The sequence below is a fragment of the Echinops telfairi genome, unplaced genomic scaffold, assembly GCF_000313985.2.
Source record: "Echinops telfairi isolate 266 unplaced genomic scaffold, ASM31398v2 ScPeMD7_26;HRSCAF=91, whole genome shotgun sequence".
NCBI classification, from domain to species: Eukaryota; Metazoa; Chordata; class Mammalia; order Afrosoricida; family Tenrecidae; genus Echinops; species Echinops telfairi.
The window spans coordinates 1,601,579-1,624,239 of NW_022103923.1; the positions used below are offsets into that span (position 1 = coordinate 1,601,579).

A 22,661-nucleotide genomic window follows, 5' to 3' on the forward strand; every position below is an offset into this window, starting at 1 on the left:
CAGTTGGAAAATGGTAAGTAATCTCAGTGAGTTAGATATGCAGAAATGAGGCCATGCTCCTCAAGGATAGATACACAGAAGAAATGCAATCAATGATGGCTGAATCCAGTTGTGACCTAACCCAAGCTGCTGACTTCCGTTTTGGCCATTTCAATGGTTGTCCAAGAAGCCCTGGTGCCGTAGTGAACCCACATCCAACCAAAATATTCCGGTCATTATAGAAGCCCTCATGACTATAAGCACTACATTTGACATGAATAGACTACATTTGACATTTTCATTGAACATTCCAGGCTCCTTCCAATATCAACTTTTCTGAAAGGAGGCTAGCTAGGTTTGCTGACAGATTCTATCTTCTTCCTCGTTATTTTTATATTAATTAAAGTAGAATGATAAATTGGCTAGAGAGACCAGAGGGCTGGATTATTCTCCTTCCCGAAGGGAGTATCAGGAAGTTTATACATTGCCCTAGGTATATCAGGAATGAAAACCTTTGTCTTCCGCAGGACTTTGATCTCCTTTAATTAAAATAATAATAATAGGACACTTCCATTTCTTAATGATTAAAGGATTCATAATCCCATCTTTATCTACTGTTAACAATTTATCCCAGTGTTTCCCAGTCAAATACTCAAATCACCCGCGTGATCGTTGATAACACATTGGATTTTGGAGGGCTTGCCGTCTGTCTAAGCAGGATGATGACAAAAAGAAGACGGCATGGCGAGATTGGAGAAGAGTGCGAGTCCTTGTGATGCCCCAGGGGCTCCAGGTGGTACACGGCTGACCAGAGGGGGAATAATCATACCTCAAGGGAAAAAAAAGAATGCAAGTTCTGTCACCTTTTGCTTTTGCAGTACATTCACCCTGCTCCAAAGTTTTAGGAAAAACCAACCCCCTTCTAAGATCATGAGGATTGCTTTGTTATTAATCATCTCATCAACGTCTACTCTTGCTCTTAAGACCTGGCTTAGTCTATGTTTTGTCTTCTTCTTGTTGTTGTTGTTTCAGTCTGTTCACTCAACTACACAAGCTCTGCACCAGATCTTTCTGGACTGACTGGAGATTTTGCTTATACTGGGTTTGTTTTGTTTTGGCTTCTGGGTATTTTAGATAAGCCATAGACAAGTTTTCATTTTATACCCAAGGGACTCAAAGAAGCTCGAGGGTTGGAAAGGTCTTCATGGCTTATTTAGATCCACCATTCTTTTGATCGCTCCCTCACATCCTGCCCACAGATGGTCATTGCGCCATTACCAGGGCACTCTTTACATCACGTTCCCTCTTTATCTAGCCCTTGGAGAGTCCTCATTTAACTTGAGTGGGAACTGATCTTGTTAGGACTCTTATAAATGTTCATCTATTCCTTGGCATTTTTATAAACCCATGGATTTGAATGGATTTGAAGATTTCAATTAAGTGCTCTCATTATTCTTAGTGATGCTCCATTTGTTCCACCTTTAGTCAATGCAATTTGTCTTCAAGTTGGCTCCTCGGTCATTTTGACATAATTTCTTTAGTTGTTAATGGGCACTTTGGATTTTGTTATTACAAGATGTTCCAGGCTTATCTTGTCTATTTCTTTTTTAAGGCCAAGTATTAGTCACTGCTTTAAGAAATTCTCATTCATTTTTTGATTACTTACAAAAACATGGGCAGGCAAAATTTCGTTGGGGGACACTTTTCTTTATCGGTTCCTACAGTAATACTAAGGAGCCTACTGGTGCAATGGTTAATCGTGTGACTGCTAACTGAAAGGTCGGCTATTCGAACCCATCAGTGGCTCCATGGGAGAAAAGACCCGGGGATCTGCTGCCATTAAGATTCTATAGGAAACTCTATGGGGGAAGCTCTATTCTTTCTTATCCCGTCTCTCTGAGTCAGACTAGAATTGACAGCACACAGCAACAACAAAAGCAATCCTTCTTTGGTAGAAAATCCGGAAATAGATAAAATATAGATGAATCTGCCAATATTGACACTATTCAAAAATAATCAATATGACCATTTTAGGTCCTCTGGAAGCATCTTTGCATATAAAGGCCCATGCCATGCTTCTCTTTGTTTTCTAAACAATAAGACAGGAGCTGTTGTGGGGGGATAGGCGTGTATCAGGCAGAATTAGATAAGGTTTTGAACATGCAGGAAAAATCAAGGTGAATAATATTTTAAATCATTAAACTTGAAAAAATCTATTATTGGCTATTAAACATCCAGAGAAAACTGGTCCATATGGGAAACTTTAAATGTGGATAATTTTGATTTTGCAGAAGTTGTTTTGCTACCATTTTGGGCTGATGCTTACAATTATATCCAAAGCCACTGGAATCCACTGGCAGGCAAGCAGAACTCTCTATACTCCAAAGAAAGAAAAAGAGGGCAAAATGAAATGTCATTTTAGTGCCAGAGAGTGTTTTAAAGTTGTCAACCTCTCATTAGCAGCACTTTTAACATTGCTGTTACAATGGAAGAGTATAAAGGCCAGATTGCTGTTAATGTGTCTGTACCCTAGCGTTAGCAATAAATCGGTAAGTATTTCCCGTGGGAAGGATTTAAAAACAACCAAAAATGTTATTAATTTGAAAAAAGAATTAGAAGAATGATTGCTAGCAACTTCAAGTATAAAGTATAAACCAATGTCAGTGGCAAAATAATATGCAATCATTGTTTAGCTAAAGGCTGTTAATATCTTCACTTCCCCAAATTATTCCAATGTGAAAATAACCTGGGGGTTGCTTCCCCTCCCCATATCACTTCCACTTCCCTTGTGTGTGTGGAGACGCTCAAAAAAGAGAAAGACCCTCCGCAAGATGGACTGGCACAGCAGCTGCAACAATTGGCTCAAACACAACAATTGTGAGGATGCCTCAACACCAGGATACGTTTTGTTTTGATTTACGTAGGGTCAGGATGAGTCCTAAGGGACTTGGTGGCACCATACACAGGTATAGGAGCCCTGGTGGTGCAGTGGGTTATACGGTGGGCTGCCAGCCACAAGGTCCACAGTTAGAAACCACTCGTGACTCTGTTGGAGGAAAACGAGGCTTTCTATTCTCATAAAGATTTACTACTAGGACAAACTTCAGGACCAGATCTATCGTGTCCTATCAAGTCGTTATAAGTCAGAATTAACTTGATGATAGTAAATTTAAAGGTTTTAATAGAGGCGTATTCTGTGTTCTTAGTACTGTTTGCAGCCCAATTTATTAACCTTATGAAGGTATCAACTGCAGAGTGGAGACCCAAAGCCCATTTGTAGGCCACTGGAGATCCCCTTGCAGAGAGGTCTAGGGGAGGAGACAAGCCAGTCAGGGTGCGATGTAGCAACGATGAAAAATACAACTTTCCTCTAGTTCCTAAATGCTTTCCTTCTCCCCCTCCCCCATCTCCCACTATCAAGATCCGAATTCTACCTTGCAAGTCTGGCTAGACCAGAGGAGGTACACTGGTACAGATAGGAACTGGAAACACAGGGAATCCAGGGTGGATGATCCCTTCAGGACCAGTGGTGTGAGTGGCCATACTGGGAGCGTAGAGGGAGGGTGGGTTGGAAAGAGGGAACCAATATCTACATGTGACCTCCTCCCTGGGGGACGGACAACAGAAGTGGGTGAAGGGAGATGTCGGACAGGGCAAGATATGTCAAAATAATAATTTATAAATTATCAAGGGTTCATGAGGGAGTGGGAGTGGGGAGGGAGGGGAAAAAATGAGCACCTGATGCCAAGGGCTTAAATGGAGAGCAAATGTTTTGAGAATGATGAGGGCAATGAATGTACAAATGTGCTTTACACAATTGATGTATGTATGGATTGTGATAAGAGTTGTATGAGCCCCTAATAAAATGATTAAAATGAAAATAAAAAAGAATTAAATAGCAAACATCGTTCTAAAGTGGTGCTCAAATTGTGGTTGTCAAACAAATAGTATCAGCATCACCTGGCAGCTTGATAGAAATGCAAACGTTCAGGCCCCACCCCAGGACCAGAAACTCTGGAAGTGGGTTCTACCCACTTGTGCTGTAACCAAGCCCTCTCCTGGTGATTCCGATGCACGTTCTAAACATTCAAATACTACTTATACAACCAATAAATTAAACACATATTAAATGAGCAAAACAAGTCTCTTCAACAGTGTAAACACTGATTGCCAATGTAATAAGATGCTTTTAAACATTTAACTTAATCACATTTCAGATTTGCTTGAATGTTCTAAACACTTTAATATATACACATATACACACAAAATACCACATTGTTTAGAGACTTTATTAAGGTTCTGGCAACAAGACTAGAACAGGTTTAACATTGTTTTTTATTCTTATCCTTATTTTGATTCTTATTCTTACCTGAGCCTAGGACTTTCACTTCTACACATTGCTTGGATGACATGAATTTTACAAGAGATAATTTTTATGGCATCACAGGGTTTATGTAATCTTACCAGACTGGCAAAGTAAAAAAGAATGCCATCTCAAGGCTACAAGTTCTAGAGGGTTGACCACTTAATTTTGGTTTGCTTGTGGGCGCCTAGTAATAAATTTAAGTCCATTAAACTCAAGCTTCTGACCACTAGATTGAATATATTTTTATCATAGAGTTTTCACTTGGGGTGATGAGATCTGTATCAGTGTCCTATTGCTGCAGTAATAAGTCATCACAAATGTTGCGGTTTGAAACAACGCATCACTTATTATCTTTCAATTTGGGAGACCAGTAGTCTCCAGTGGGTTCATGAGCTGTGTTCCTTTGGAAGTTTGCTAGAGAATCTGTTGTCCTTTCATCTTTTAATGTAGTTCACTTTCTCCGTCTTCAAGATCTGCAGCAGAGAGTGTATCTTCCCTTCTCTCTGATCTCTTACCTCCCACTCCTAGTGACCATTGTGATTTCATCAAACCCACCCCGGGATCATTTTATTTCAAGATCTGTAATTGAACATCTGTATCCCTTTGCTATGTAAGGTTATATGTTCAAAGTTATGGGGATTAGGTGGTGGGCATCTTTAGGAAGCTTTTATTATATCTACTTGCTGTTGGTGTTGAGTCAAGTTGACAGAGTAGGACTACCCCATAGAGTTTACTAGGCTGAAATCTTTATAGAAGCAGATCTCTAGATCTTCCTCCTAAAGAGCTCTTTGCTGTATTCAAACCAATAACCTTTCAGTTAGTTGCTGAATGCTTAACTCTTATGTCATCAACAATTCTTAAGAAATTAAAATATGAGCTGTTATTTAAATGTTGTTTGTTTTCAATCTCTCACAGTCTTTGACTCATTTTAGTATTTTATGATATATTATCCTGGCTTGGTTTCAATATTTAAAAGCATGTATTATTTTAATTGGCATTGCCTTAATGGGTAGTGCCACCAAGAAGTTTCATTCCCAAGGAGAGGAGAAAGTTAGTCTGAAAATTAGGTTTCTTTTCCAGGGTGGTTAATTGATTTATCATTTTGGAATAATTATTTATAGCCTGTTTTTAGTAGGAAATTGTGTGTGACAACTGGTACTAACAAACTATTGGACTCCTTTTGTATTTAATATCCATGTAAGGTCACAAATGTTGATGGGACCTATCCACTTAGGACTATATAGTTTAATTTTTTTGTCCATTTTTTCTGGTTAGCACAGATTAAAAGGGGTATATAGCTATTATTAATAAACAGAAATATACTTATCCACAAGAAACAAAATATCAAAATGTTCTACTTATTTAAGAAAATGAATTAAGTGTACAATACCGTCATGCATCTTTAGTGTTACATTTATATTTTGTTACATTTCTTTATATTAAGTATTTTCTTAGGATCACCGTGGCCTTTTCCAAGAACAACTTGTTTCCCTTTGACTATTTTTCAATAAATGATCACAATTTCACAAATAGGAACCTTTTAGTTTGACCTTTTTTTTCCTCTTAGGACTATTCCTGCCAATTTTTTCAAATAATAATTTACTGGTTTTGTTCCTGCCAATTTAAAAAAAATCACTTTTGCTTTATGGCAACAACAAGATGTTCTAGACCAAGTGTGCTTTTATCCTTCCCAAAGACATGGAATTGTTTCTCTTCCAATAGTTCCTATAGAATGGTATTAGAGACCAAACTTTTCTCACTAGGGATGCTTACAAGTGATTAGCATGGGTAGGGCACAGCTACCACTGTGCCCAGGGAACTGCTTATGGTTGTGATGGAGCAGAAAGGAAACACTCCTTGGATATGTTTATAAATTCTCACTATTTTTCCAATATGTATCATATTATTATTTCATTTTATTTCATTATTATTTCATTCATATTCATTTTCCAATAGTATGGAGTTTCCGCAACTACTAAGTCTTTTCTCCTCTACATTTACCCATTGTTCTACCCAACAGCAGAGTATTGCGCCTTCTGCCACCCCTTCTCACCCTCTGATTTTTAGCACAATGGTTCTCAGCTTGGCCTTCATACTGGAAAGACTCAGAAGGTTTTAAAAACACTGATGTCTGTATAATAATACTATATCATCTGATTTAACCTCCTAAAGGCCAGCCTTTGGTATTTTTTTAAGCTCCATACATGTATGGCCAAGGTAGAAAATCTGTATTCTAGCAGGTGTTGGCAACCTCAACAAAGCCGACTAACCACTCTTCCATGAATCACACCACAGAGATTCTGGGGATCCAAAGCTGACATGATAAACAGAACAAGTAAATGCAAGCTTACTTTATTGCCTACTTTACTCATTAAAAGACAAATGGGTGCATAAGCAAATGTGGTGAAGAAAGCTGATGGTGCCCGGCTATCAAAAAGTATAGTGTCTGGGGTCTTAAAGGCTTGAAGGTAATCAAGCGGCCATCTAGCTCAGAAGCAACAAAGCCCACATGGAAGAAGCACACCAGCCTATGCAACCACGAGGTGTCGAAGGGATCAGGTGTAAGGCATCATCAGAACAAAAAATCTTACCATAGTGAATGATGGGGGGAGTGCAGAGTGGAGATCCAAAGCCCATTAGTAGGCCACTGGAGATCCCCTTGCAGAGGGGTCTCGGGGAGGAGATGAGCCAGTCAGGGTGCGATGTAACAATGATGAGAAATACAACCTTCCTCTAGTTCCTAAAGGTTTCCTCCTCGCTCCCACTACCATGACTCGAATTCTATCTTGCAAGACTGGCTAGACCAGAGGAGGTACACTGGTACAGATAGGAACTGAAAATACAGGGAATCCAGGACGAATGAGCCCTATAGGACCAGTGGTATGAGTGGCAAAACAGAGAGGGTAAAGGGAGAATGAGTAGGAAAGAGGGAACCGATTACATGGAACTGGGTGTGACCTCCTCCCTGGGGGACAGACAACCAAAAAGTGGATGAAGAGAGACGTCAGACAGGGCAAGATATGACAAAATACCCATTTATAAACTATCAAGGGCTCATGCGGGAGGGGGGAGCGGGGAGGGAGGGGAAAAATGAGGACCTAATGTCGGGGGTTTCAACGGAGAGAAAATGTTTTGAGAAACGATGTACAAATGCGCTTTACACAATTGATGTGTGTATGGATTGGGATAACAGTTGTATGAGCCCCTAATAAAATGTTAAAAAAAAGAAGAAAAAAAAGTAACAGCAAACAAACAAACAAAAAAAACAGTTTTTAAATAACGTGGGTGAGAATTTACAGAGAAAATTTATTTCCCCCCAATAAATCATACACATTTTGTTTTGCACATTGTTTATAACCCCACAATGTAACAGAATTTATCCCATTTCCTCCCTGTGCATACTATTCGTACCCCATTTCTTCTCCCTTCCTACCTTTTGGATTTAGTCCCTGGGCAAATATGGTCCTTTGATTTTAGATGGTTGGTTTTTCTAAGGCATGCAAAGGTCCTGTTATATTGTTCACCTGTCTATTGTTTGGCTGAAAGTTTATCCATGGGGATGAGTTCAGTTCCAGGATTGAAAGGTGTCTAAGGGCCATAGTCTCAGGAGTTCCATCAGTCTCTATCAGACCAATACGTCTTATCACTTTTACGATTTTGAGTTAGCTCTACATTTGTTTCCTACTCTATCCAGGACCTTCTACAGCGCTGACTTTCAGAGTGTTTAGTAGTGGTAACCAGGCACCATCAGCTTCTGGTCTCATGGTTGTGGCACCTAGATTACTTGGCTCATTAGTCATTTGGACTAACGGACTTCCACGTCTCTTTGATTTTCAGCTCTTCTTTCTTCCAGATGGAGAACAATGAATAGTTGCACCTTAAACGGTCACGCACAAGCTTTTAAGACCCCAGTGTCAAAAGGAAAAAAAAAAAACCTCAACAAAGTAGGAATCAGAACATTATCATGGTGGACTATGGTGTACCAATTGACCCAGAAGTGTTCTTAACTTCACCGGCTATATGCTCTACATACTGTAGAAACTTTTGAGACAGGCACTCATTCAATGAGACAATGACAAAAGCTATCTCCCCACTTTTCGCATCCTATCTTCTTGAAAGACATGCATATTCTACTCTCTTGAAGATGTACAGTCTCAGAATCCACGGGGGGCAGGGAGGCAGTTCTTCTCCATCCTATAGGGTCGCTATGCATTGGAATAAAGTCAATGACAGTGATTTCGTTTTGCTTAGTTGTGTTTTGAGCAGTTTCCCTAAGGGTTTTCTCTTTCAGCCTCATCTTTCTTTACTTTTTCCTAGCCTTTCTTTAATTTCTCCAGTTTCAAAGGGCCTTCATTTCCTTATGCATGGAGTTGAGATACTGTTTACACTCCTGTGTACAGCATTTAACAACATATTGTGAAATCTATAAAAACCATAGGCGATTGGCAGCCGATGGTCACAGCTATTTGAAATGATTTGAAAAGCTACAATAGAGGTCACATCTACCTTTCTGACAATGAAATTCCAAAGCGTCACCTGTAATTTTTCAAACACATTTTTTATCCTACTTGCACACACTTTAGGAATCGATGCATGTTTAAAGAGTCCTAAAGTATGACTTCTAGGTTCAAACACCTCTCTGTCTGTCTCTCTCAATTTCATAAGATTTTTGGTATCATAAAATGAAGCTATTCTTCTGAAATAGGGAATCACTAGTTGAGTATAACTATTATTGAAATGTCTGCTTTCATGTGAGTTACTCTCCCATGATAAAGTTACAAGCCTGTAGTCTTCTAGTTGAGTGTGAAGCACCAGTGCAATATATATGTAATACTGAAGGGATTCAGATTAAAATCTTGAAGGAACGGGGAGCATGAATGGCCTCTCATTTGAAAGCTGAGTTTCTTCTTGTTACTGAAAAGTAAACCGCCTACAAGTGTGACTGCCAATCATTTCAACCTGAACGGAGGGAATCATCATCATTATGCTATAGGGGGTGACCAAAAATTTAGGCCCAAGACTCCCTTTACATACTTTTGTTATCTGTGGGCTTGAGGCAATGTGTTTTAATGGCAAGAACATGGACTTAAAATAGACATTCACCAAAACCTCCACTAATCCAACCATTTCCACATGCACCACTTCTCTGACTTGCCTCTCCTTTACTAGCATCGGGTCATAGGAACCCCTAAGCTTCCCAGCCAATCTTTGGAGTTTCTGTTGTCAAGATGATCTCATAGAAAAGAAAAACCAAACCCAGTGCCCCTGGAATCCATTCCAACTCATAGTGACTCTAAATGAGCCAGAGTGGAACTGTTCCTCCGCGCTTTCCAGACTGTTCATCGGGCAGCCTCATCTTTCTCTCTCAGAGTGACCAGGGCATTTAAACTGCTGACCTTGTGGTTAGCAACCTAGGTCTTAGACCACTGCGTCATGCCATCATGGCTCTTTTGATCCTGTACAAATAAATTTTAAGTATACTGCTAAGGCAGACATTTTTACTAGTTAAGGTAAGTTATAGTTTGTTTTACAAAGACATCAGTGGATATTTTTAGATTATAAATTATATCAGGGCAATAATTTCAGAGGTTCATCCAGTCTTGAGGGTTCGAAGAAGTCTGGAATATGTGCAAATTTTAAATTCTGTTTTTCATTTCTACCCCTTTTATCAGGAGCCTTCTATGGAATGTTTGACCAAAATAGTCAATAACGGTAGCCAGGAACCATCCAATTTTGGTCTCATGACAAAGGAGGCAGTTTGTTGATAGAGGCATGTAATCCCACATTCCATAGCCTCCTTCTAGACTACATTTTAATTCTTCCTCTACGGTTCATAGAGCAATTATTTTGCCTTGGTTGGCCACTTGCAAGCTTTTAACCCCAGGCACTATGCAACAAACTAGAAGGTAAAGCGGAGACACCAAAGTTGTTATTAAAGCAATTAACTGGTATGTCTCATGAAACCCAGGAACACAGACCACTGAGTTAAACTGATTTTGGTTTGAAAATAAGCGATCCCAACTTAATTAAGTGTGTGACCCCTAGGGTCATTTAGCTATCGAACGAGAATAACAGCCATCTTTCTTATGCGTGCTGCTTGAATATGTGGCCATGACTTTCTTGATCTTCCTTCCTTACTGACTTTTCCAAAGATACTGTGAGCGTTGTACAGTGAGGGGATAAGGATGGAAATATCTTCTTGGGCTCAGCCTCTACCTGAATTTGTTACTGAATGTAGCTGCTTAGGTCCACTGAACAGCAGACTCCAAGACGAATTTGCATGTGCGAGAGATTTATTGCAGAAAACACCTGTGAAGGACAAAGAGAGTGGAAGCAGGATTAGGGGTGGGGGAGCCTTCAGACTTAGGTGTGGGCTGAAGTGAACCTGAGAACTTCTAACCAGGATAATGAGGAGCCCCAGGCAAAGGTTGCCCATCAGAGATCTGGCAAGAAAGTGTTAGTTTTAGGATTCCCACCTTGGCTGGGAGCAACCATGAAAAACAGAGACTGGACAGAAATGCTTCAGAGGAAATCCAGAAGTTGCCACAGCTAGAGCCCATCAGCCAATAGCACTCTTCCAGGCAGGTTCCCCTGGAAGCATGGTCTGGTAGTGCCCTCCCATGACTGCACACTAGTACTTTCAATTTTATAATGAAAATGTATATTTTTCTATGAGACGATATAAAAGAAAACTAGCCACATGTAAAGTCTCGATCTCATTTTTTTAAAAACAGTTTTATTGGCACTTCATCCACGTATCAGACAATTCAAACATCCAGACATATCAAGAAGAGTTGTAGAATCATGACCACAACCATTTTTAGAACATTTTCTTTTTCTTTATACTCATTGTTCTTAGTGTAATTATTTTTTTAATTGTGGCAAAAATATACACAACAAAACATTCTCCAATTCAACAACTTCTACATGTATAATTCGGTGCCATTGATTTTATTCTTCGTCGTCTGAAATCATTATTGACATCATTTTCCAAGTCATTCCACCACCATTAACAGAAGCTCAGTCACCCTAGGCAACAACTCTTTCTCTTTCACCGGTGGCGACAGCTGGTCAACTTTAGTGTCTTTCTTTCCTTCACACTTTCTTTCTTTTAGTAACTTTCTTGATATGAAATGCACACACACCATACACCTCCATAGTTAAGCGGATTTTTAAAGAGTTGTATATAGATCATCACCATCAGTTCTAGTGCTCCCTCCTCCTCCTCTTGCATTCATTTTGTTCGTCCCTTCCCCTCACCCTCCCCAGGCCCCCACCGCATCCCTATGCCCAGATTAACCATTGCATCAGTTAGGGTTCCTTTGTATCCACTCTTTCTATGGTTCATAAACTGGGAAACTTAACAGAAACAACAAAAAACCCCAAAATGAAACAGAAAGAATAAAAATAATAATAATATAAAGATGAAATAAAGAGTAATAAAGAAAAGACCACCAGCAATATTTTTTTAAAGCCAGAAAATAAATTTCTGTCGTGGGACAGCTGAAAAATATTTAAGTCTAGAGCAAATTCAGGTTGGGTCAAGAAGGAAGTCAACTGAGCAAGTATCATATTACACTGTGATTCAATCCACCACAAATTTACAATAATCTCTCTGATAGTAAATCTCTCTGATAGTCCCTTGTCTGTGGCTAGTGAGGGTCTGCCAGAGGTTACGTCTGACTATATACACTACAGATAGATTTTGGGCTCCCACTGCCCTCTATAGCTTTCTACAAATTGAGTATTCAAATTTAAGTGCTGATATCTTTCCCTTCATCATGTTTGGATTTTGTTATCATCATCTTGGATCGGGGCTAAAGTTAAGTGGGAGCCCAGAATCCCTCTCCTTATCCACAGTTATGAAAGATGCAGGTTTACTTTAGCAATCATTTTATGACAAAAACAAAAACCAACGAGGAAAAACAAGACACACAACTCCCCCCAAAGGGAAAAAAACAAAGCAAAAGACAAAACAAACAAAAAAGAAAAGCATTGTCAATCATCTTCCTGGCATATAAGGTAATTGCATTGATAACATCAATAATGTATCCAATACCATAGTACTTAAAGTACTATTGATATGAAAAGTTTATGAGAGTGTAGTCAGACTGTGAGCTGCAATCCATGAGTTGTTGCTTTGGGCTGATTGCTTTCTGAATTGATGGAGCTGTTTACCTGGAGCATGGGGGTTGGTGCTAGCAGAACATTTCCTGTAACACTCCTTACAAGTGCAGGTCCTTGCCTATCAGATTAATACCTGTTATATTAATGAAGGGAATCATTGAGATACTAAATATATGGTGGTTCTGGGTCCCCTTTCATTGAATGCTGACTAAGGCACACAAGGTTCAATGTCCACAGTCTTGGGATAGCCAGCCTTTGCTTCCTCTCTCATCAGGGAATCTCTGTCTTTAAGTCCAAAGACTACAGGTAGTTTTGAGGTAGGGCCCAGTTCATTCAGTCAGGCTTCCATGTTGAGTCTTTCTGGTGTGGCCTTTGGGGGATACCATGTCCCTGTAAGACCATTGTCTAAGGTCATCAGAGTGCTGAATTCATGGCATGATTCACTGAGGGTTTGGTAGAAACTTATTCAAAGTGTCTACCCAGGAACATAGAACCAGGTTTATTCTCTCCTTAGGTTCCCTACAATTGTTGTTTAGCATCCCTTCCTGATGTGATATTGCTTCTCCCCATTTACCCACCAACAGAAATATACTCCTATGAATTGCAAATGCTCCCCTCCCCTGGTCTTCACTTGATTTTCCAGTAAGGTTCTCCTCCCACTCCTGTGGAGGGCCTGTGCATTTGTCACAGCCTTGTCTCCATGTGGTGTGGCATCAAGTGGATGACACTCTCCCCTCTCCCTCTTAAAGTGGATGATCCTCTCCCCTCTCTTAAAGGCGTGACCCCAGCCAATGTGAGGCCTCCTCTTTCGAGGTTGTTCTTGTGATATACAGATAAGGGGGTGTTCATGGCTAGTAGGCAGACTTTCCACCCCTTTGGTTGTGAATTGGCCTCTGTGATGTATTTAATTGGTGTTTGTTCTTACAGTTGTGGACTCATATATTTGTCCTTTGGTGTCTATCTCCTTTTTGTCTCATCTTTCTGAACTGAGCCCACCGACTGGGTGGAGCTCACATCTACTTGGCCCACAATTCATTTTTCTTCACTTCAAAATATAGTAAAATCACATGGCTGGAACAATATCTTGTCTTTATAATGGCTTTATGTTAAAAAGTCACTTATCAATCGGTCATACTGATAGGTTGTTAAATGGTGACTTGGTAAGAAGTCTAATTTGTTAACATTTACCATACAATTAAAGATCCCATATTAAAGCAGGAACTATAGAGCATAATTAACTTAGATTACCTGTTCTTGGTTTTCCATAGAGTATTATCTAGCATGACAGATGCAGTGCTGGCTCGAGTGTACAAACAGTCGGACCTGGACACCCTGGCTCAAGAAGCTTCCATCCCAATCATCAATGGGCTCTCGGACTTGTACCATCCGATTCAGATCCTGGCTGATTACCTCACACTCCAGGTTGGCTGTTCTCTTTGTCTTATACAAGAGAAAAATCAACAAATGGCTGAGTAACTTTCAATGGAGCCATTTCCTTAAAGGGCCCTATGGGTGCATAAGGGCCTTGTTAAAAACAGACTGCAAGGTCTTTCTATTTTCAAGTCTGATCCTAAAACCTGGCACTTTTTGCGTTGGGTGCCTTATGTAACACAATAAATGACTATGGGATGCTAGCGTCTGTAGACTTAAAAGGCTTTATGCAATCTTCCATATACTAGAGTCTGTGGCTTGTGAGTGAGGACTGGAGGAGTGTACGTAAATATTCAAAATTGTCAGTTACATAAAGTCTGTGGTTAGAAACAATATCCATTCCTCGCTGTGACTTTAAGAATTTGTACACAAATCCGAAGTCCAAACAGGTGCACGTGGTTCTTATTTAGCCTTATTTTACTGCAAAAAAAAAAAAAGGAGTCCCGGCATTGCTGTGGGCTAGTCATTGATTGGCATTGGCTGCTAACCACAAACTCTGTAGCTCAAACCCACGAAGGGTGATACTGTCTGCTCCTGTAGAGATTTACAGTTTTGAAATCTCTTATAATTTGGAGTTGACTGGATTTCAGTTGGGTTAGTGTAAGAAATGACTTGAAGCCTTTCGAAGAGTTAAAAGCTGCAAGGGAAGGTGATTGTGATGAAGTTGGTTCACTTGTTTCAAAGTGAGCACAAATTTACATAGCCTTACAGGACAAGAGGGAGTTGTGTTTCAGGCATTCATGACCTAGTGACTGCCTGTACTAAATAATTTTGGGGAGAGGAAGGTACTTTCCATCATTTTGATAAAGTAGTAAGTTTAAGACTAGAGTTAAGAACATGCACAATTTATAGAATCGGGGTTCGACCTTAGCCATATCTCCCCCAAATAGGAACTTGAACAATTCTGAATGATTCACCCCGCTTGCTTCACCACCACGAGTCTGCATGTGAGATGCTAACAATCCTGGTTTCTATGCTGCTAGAGAATGAGCAAGCTAGATAGGCCCATCTTTCTCTTTATTTAGATAAGCTGCACACATGTAAATGTGAGGTTAAATTGAAAATGAAGCTCTTCACAAACGAAGATAAGATCCATCCTGAGAGGATGGTATGATGATGTCACATACCAAGTGGCTATTTGCAGGTGTGGAATACCAGATAACTGAGTGCTTCCCCAGGCTTTATCATTACTAGATAATAAATACATTGAGAGACAATGAGCTACCCTATTCATCATCGTGTCCCCTGGAGGCCCTTACAGAATGCCTTCATTACAGGAGCTATTCAAAGTAGGAATTGAATGAATAAATAGCAATTTATTCTGAGCATGCTCTAAGTCAGATGGGTATAGGTTTAAGTCTTAGCTTACTTAACTTGTAGTTCTCTCCAAAGAGAGAACTTTCTCTTTTAAAAAAGCTTATTTTTATTAATATATGAAATTCATCAAACCTACAGACACTTCTGAGGACAGCATTTATACAAGATCACGTGCTATAACTGATTTATGGGCTGTTATGATATCTGTAAGAGCCCACATAAAATGTTCAATACACTGAAGTTGATAATGGCAGACATAAAAAAAACCAAACACCCTACAGACACTTCAAGATAAAGTAAACACGCATGATGTGCCCATTACACAGTTTGTCAAATCTTAATATCAAGGCCAATTCCTACTCCTAGTGATCCTATAGGGAAGAGGAGAGCTGTTCCTAGGGTTTCCAAGATTGTAAATCTTTTCAGGAGCAGACCTCCTCGACTTTTTATGGTTACTGGATTCAAACGCCTAACCTTGTGGTTATCAATTCAATGCTTAACCCACAGTGCCACCAGAGCTCATTTATCATGATGGCATCACTACTTTTGAATCTTTCACTGCTTCAAAATAAAATATTACAAGTGGAGTTGAAGCTCACTGTCTAACTCTATCTGGCCTCGTTTTCTACCAAGAAACTATCGTCCTCATGTTTGTTTTTATACTTTTCAGTCATGTTTGCACTTTTCCTACAGGTATCTATACCTATGAACAATCGAGAGTATTATTTGTGCATGTTTATAAACTTTATATAAATAGGAGCATTCTCAGTGTCACCCTGTTGCCCTGTTCCAGGGGCATTTTAGTTCTCATTTCTCGTATCCAAGCGTGTAAACTTCATAAATGCCTTTGTTGGTTGTTTTATCACCAAGGCCAAGAAGAATGCTAGGATATTGGTAGTTCTCAACTTGTTAAATACCTGAAGAAACCTAAGGTGCAGCTTTGAAGTACATGAAAACACGAGTCTCCATATGAGTTCACACAATGTCTTGGCTGAAGATAGTTTATCACTTTGCTCTTTCTTTTGTGCTTGTGCATTCAAATGTTGGGATTTGCTCTATTGTGAAAAGAAATTCAGTAATTTATTCATACCGAGAGGACATTAAAACGGAGGTGAAAATGGTTTCCTTTATTTGAACCTTGGTTATTGCTATCCTTAAGTAGATTGCCTCCTGGCTTTAATCTCCATCCCTTGCCTTGCAGGAACACTATGGCTCTCTAAAAGGACTCACTCTCAGTTGGATTGGGGATGGGAACAACATCCTGCACTCCATCATGATGAGTGCAGCAAAATTTGGGATGCATCTTCAGGCAGCTACTCCAAAGGTAGGGAAACATTCTACCATGACACAATCCCCCATTAATTTTATTGCGTTGAAATTCACATATCATAAAATTAATCATTCAAAGGTAACAACTCAGTGTAATTAAGTACAATCATAATGCTATGCATCTACCATAATTCCAAATTCTTCCCTCCATCCAAAATGGAAACTTGTACTCATTATGGTTGCCCCAGGCAACCGCCAATTTTACTCTTAATTCTGTGGCAAATACCTATTCATATCAATAGAATAATACAATATGTGACGTTCTTTGCCTGTCTTCTTTCACTTAGCATAATGCGTTTAAGGTTCATCTATGTTAGAGCATGCATCAGTACTTCATTCCCTTTTATGTTAAAGAAAATCCACGGTATGCATATACCATTATTTGCTCAAGCATTCATTTACCAATGGGCATTTGAACTCTTTTTACCTTTTGCTATTGTGAATAGTGTTACAAAGAACAAGTGATACAATTTGAGTACCTGTTCTTCATTCTTAAGGGTATACCTAGAAGTGGAATTTCAGTATTATATCCTATATTTATTCTATATTTAACTATTTGATAACCCAGAAAACTGTTTCCCACCATATCTGTACCATTTTATATTCCTACGGGTAATGAACAAAGTTATCAATTTCTGAATATCATCTAATCCCTTCTTAAATTACCCCCAGGTGCATTTCACCCAGTAAGAACAAACTTATCTTCCACTTAAAGATAGAGCAAATTGGGCCAAAAAATTTAGGACATGTTACTAGCCCTGCTATTAAATAGCTAACTGGTCTCTTAAGTGGCCAATTTCCATCTCCAAAAGAAAAAACATAGTCTTAGCTAATACCTTTCATTCTGTGAGCCTGTGTTAAAAGGATGTCTGAATTTTACTCTGAATGCCCTGAAATCAGCTATTATAACAACTGGCATATTTGTGTATTACTACCACAAGGACTGAAGAAAGCAATGAAATTCAGACAGCATAGAGTTTTTCTAATATTTCAATGTGGTAGAAAAAAATCAATCTGATGTGAAGGTCACCATCTTAGTATTTCAAAACTCAACTTCAGGAGCCTTTGTACTTTAAAATCTGAGTTTCTCATGGCTGGAAAGATGAATTCTACATATTTCCTAGTTTCTGCTAATCTCACAGAATCTATGTGAAGCATAATTTCTTTCATGAGCACAAAGTAACCCTTTCCACATGCAAGAAATTAGTAATAGTTGTTTTCTCTAAAGAGGGAAATGGAGAGGCTCAGGGACAGAGGCGGGAAGGAGAATTTATTTATATCATATATCACTTTATATGGTTTTAATTTCTTAACACGTATACGTTTTATCTGCACAATAACATAAATAAAATACACCAAAAATTTTAAATGTAGTGCTCCCTAGGAGAAGCCCATTTTAAGATATTTCCATGAGTAGAGAACATGAACAGATGCCTCACCAAAGAAGACTTTTAGGCGGCCAACAAACAGAAGAAATGCTTGAGATAAAAACACTTGGGATAAATGCATGCTTTAGAATAATCAACCATTTCATCTCTAATAGGCAGCATTTGCCAAAGGACAAAATTCAAAAAGGGTTAGGCAAAACAGAGGAATGGAAACAGGAAATAAAGGGAGAGAGTGGGACAAGTGATGTTAGACTTTGGGGATGGCAATGAATGACATGAAAGAAAATGTGTTTGAATTGTTGAAGGTAAAGCTGATGATCTGCTCTGTTCAACCTTCACCGAATTCACAAGAAAAAAGGTTGTTTTTTTAATTGTTTGTAGGGGAGGGAATACTCCTTGACATATCCTAAATTAATAATCTCAGAACTTCACTGCCATCAAGTTGATTCTGATTCATAGCGACCCTATAGAGCAGAGTATGATTTCCCTTGTGGATTCCCAAGGCTGTGAATCTGTAAAGGAGAGAGGCTTTCGAGTCTGGTGGCTTTCTACTGATGACCTTGTTAGCAGCCCCCTCAGGGCCACTTAATGATAGGCCTTTTACACTATACACCTTACCTCTACACAAGACTAATACAGAAACCAGTCCTGAAGGACTCCCACAAAAATGTTTAAATGCCCCATTTCTACTGAATCCTGTCCCCTAATTTGCTTCTCATTAGTCACTAATGCCCTATAAGGAGTTTTATGAAGGGGAAAAGTTCCTAGATATAATTTCAGATGCAGAATTCTGACTCTGGTAAAAGAAAGACTTGACTGTCTCATTAAGGGACAATCATTCACAATTACTGTGCACCAGTGGGTTTGGGCCAAGCATGGTTGCCATTATCTCCGTAGTCATTGTCATGTTTCCCTGTAATAAGCTAACACATCCAGAGCTGAATATATGAGGATTAAGCATTTTTTCCTGCTTCTGCTTCTTGAGTGTGAGATGTATAGTTACGAAAACTATGAACCTAAATTCCACAATGTGGACCAATAGCTGTGTTTATCTACGAGTCAATACATAAGTCCTCAAGTCTGCACTCTCTACACATCCTTACTCTCAATGTCTTAAGCAAGGCTCCTCGCAAGTAGACCCCAAGATAAGCATGTATGTGCAACTGATATAATAAGGCACCAGCTCCAAGTCATTCTTGCCTTCCATGCAGGGAAGCTAGGCTGGAATCTTATCCAATGTACCTCAAGCCCATGTATCAGTGGAGTCCTGTGTGTCACTGTAATTCTAAACAAGCATGCAGGACCTTCCATTTTAAAACTAGGAGAGTCCCAGGCCAAACAATGAGTTTGTCAACGAGTGCCAAAAGTCTACCAAAAATAGCATCAGCCTGATACAATGGGTTCGCTGAGGGGTTATGTCAAAAAGTTGGCCCAACCTGAAGCAAGGAAGGTGTGCTTTCATCCTTCTACACCAAGCATTGGTCAAGCACAGCCCGAGGAGAATCCTCTGACATCTGGTGTTTCTACCGCTCCACAAGAGGAGGAAAAGCAGCCTGGTACCCTCCAAGACATAGTTGCAAGTAGGTGTTAAAAGCACACTGAAATAGGAAAATAGAACAAAAGTAGAAAACAACTGGAGAGAGCACAGCATTGTTTGCTAAATCCTGCCAAGACAAAACAAAAAGCCTCTTGAACACTAAAACTATAAACCATTACTAAAAACATTAAAGAATACCAAAGTAAATAAAGACACGTCATGTTTGTGGAGTAGAAGTCAAAATTATTAAGATGACAATATGACCCTAATCAATCTATAGATTCAAAGCAATCCTCATTAAAATTCCCACAGGCTTCATTACAGAAAGGGAAAAGCCACTCATCAAATTTATGTAGAACTGTAAGGAAGCCTGAATAGACAACACTATCTTAAAAAAGAACGTAGTAGGAATAACTCACATTTCCCAATCTCAAAACACCCCAGAAAGCTTCAATAAGCAAAGCAGTATGGTACTGGTATAATGATATACAAATTAACCAATTGTAAATTGTCTAGAAGTAAATGTGTACATGTACGGTCCAGTTGATTTGGCAAAGGTGCTAAGTGGATTCAATGGGGAAAAGAAGAGTCTCTTTAATAAATGATGCTGGGACAATTGGATTTCCAAATGCAAAAGAAGGAAGCTGAACTCCTAGCCCACATCTGAAGATTAACTCAAAATAGATCAAAGAACTAACCATAACAGCTAAAATATTAACTCTTAGAAGAAAAAATATGAAGAGTTCAAGGCCTAGTTGTTAAGACCAGATCCAAATGCATGAACAATAAAGGACAAAAATAGAGAAATGGGACTTTATCAAAATGAAATACTCTTGCTCATCAACGGGTAGAAAGATGGGGCTTTCTACTCCCAAAAAGAGTTGAGTCTTGGAAAGTTACAGAGGCTATTCTGCCCTGTCCTACAGTGTCACTATGAGTCATCATCAACTCAAGGGCAGCGAGTTTGGTTTGGGTTTGATTCATAAATAAATTTTATTAACATTCTCACTGGACAGCCTACAGACTGGGAAAATAATTTTGTAACCATGTGTCTCATAATGATTTAATATTCAGAATATATATGGGGCTTCAAAAAGTTTGTGAAAATATAAAATTAAAAGATAATGAAAAGTTTCCATGAACATTTTGAAGACCCCTCGTATAAAGAACTCCGACAACTCAACAACAAGATTATAAACAGCCTAATGAAAAAAAATGGACAAAGGAAATCACTAGACATTTCACCAGAGAAGAAATACAAATGGCTAACAAGCACACGAAACGCTCAATGTCATTAATCACTAGGTAAATGCAAAGCAAAACCACAATGGCATAGCTCATCCCCACAAATATCACTATGATTTAAACAAACAAACAAAGAGAAAATAACACGTGTTGGCAAGGATGTGAAGACACTGAGACCCTCTTTTATTGCTGGTAGGATTGTAAATTGGTAAAACCACTGAGGAAAAAAGTTTGGTGCTTCCTCAAAAAGATAAACATATAAGTACCATATGACCTAGCAACTTCACTTCTAGGTATATACCCCAATCCTGAAAATTTGAAACCAGGAAGACATACAGATACAAGTGTTATATTATTTATATATATAATAATATATATTGTTTAATATATATTAAACAAATAAATAGTGCTGAAATAAATTATATATATTATATATCTATATATACAAATTGGAAATAACCTAAATATCCATTGGCATATGCATGGACAGACAAGTAGTTATACATATCAATATAGATATATAACTGAATTGTACGTGTCAAATGGAAATTTTATTATATGTCCTCATAGATGTGTGTGTGTATGATTACACATGCCTCAGTTTTTACCTTAGTTACAAAAAATAACTCATCCCTAATATTGTTACTGCACTATGGTTGTTGGGAGTCCTTAAGTCAATTCTGACTCATGGTGACTCTCTGTGACAAAGTAAAACTATCCACGGGGTTTCCATGATTGTGATCTTTATAAGAGCAGCTATCCAGGCTTTTAGTCTAGGGAGCAGCTGGGTGGGTTAGAACTATCAACCCTTTGGTTAGCAAATAAATGCTTAACCATTGTACCACCAGGGATCCTTCTTAGTGAATCAGTCAAGGCACAGACTTCCCGCCACAGATAAAATGGCAGGTATAGGCAACTGTATGTAATGAAAACCACCTGTTGTAGTAAACTTTAGGCACTCAGAGAGCTGGGCGTGACAGCAGGTAACGCCCCCACCCACACCCACACACTATGCCCATCGCCATCGAGTCCATTCCAACACCAGGTAAAGCTTCCATTTCAGTCAGCAGGAACTGAAATACAAAGTGAGACCTCGAAAAGACGCTGTCATTCTCGTGACAAATCCAGCTTGTTAGAAAGGCAAACGATTATACATTTTTTACTGATGAAACATACATTAGCAACCATTGTTGCTTGAGGGATGGTGTTTTTGTAGGAAAAGCTTTATTCTGCTGTAGAAATGCATGGTTTATATATTTTATTGCAAACCGAAGAAATTTGATTAACTACTTAGGAAAAAGAAGCCAGTATTACAAAATAATTTCAGTTTAGTTCTTATCTAGAAACTCATTTAAATGATAAAGAGTACTAAAGCTTGGTTCAATCTTAAGAGGAGGAAGAGTTTTAGAAGGCTCTGGAAAGTCTAATTTGGCAGAAGTAGTCCCATCAGTTTATAAGCCTTCAGTTATTAGTTAGCATATTTCCTTTAGAAACAAGACTGTGAAATGTACAGTAAGTATAGGAAACATTGAAGAGTTTCCAAGGCCATGATTAATCTGTATCCCCATCCTTTAACCAAGAATAACTTATGTATTCAAGAAGAAAAAATAATTTTGTCAAGGACTGTAAAACTACTCCATAAACTAGTGATGGAAAGGATTTAAACATTGTCCTAAATGAATGCTTCGACAGAACTGGGCTAATCACCTTCTCCATGTAGTTTTAAGATTTATGTAAAAGTCAATGAATCATGTAGTATTGAAAGCTGAGGTGTGAGTAAAGAATGTCTCTCTGAATTCAATGACATGGCCCAGTGCATTCAAGACTGGGCTGGATTCTAATTTCCCAAACCTTTTTGTGCATTCTCTAAGTACTTATTGATTGCTTCTTTTAGAATGACTAAACGTATGGAGTACAAAGCCTGCTCTCAAAAGGGAAGACT

The 22,661-nt window shown here is 38.8% G+C and overlaps 1 protein-coding gene across 1 annotated transcript in view; it reads left to right on the forward strand.

Moving 5' to 3' along the window:
* OTC (ornithine transcarbamylase) overlaps positions 1 to 22,661 on the forward strand; it is an 82,091-nt gene that overhangs the window by 46,728 nt on the left and 12,702 nt on the right. The window contains exons 5-6 of the mRNA XM_004714565.2: positions 13,741 to 13,894; positions 16,422 to 16,544. Coding sequence (XP_004714622.1) covers positions 13,741 to 13,894; positions 16,422 to 16,544 — 277 coding nt within the window. The remainder of the gene's footprint in view (positions 1 to 13,740; positions 13,895 to 16,421; positions 16,545 to 22,661) is intronic.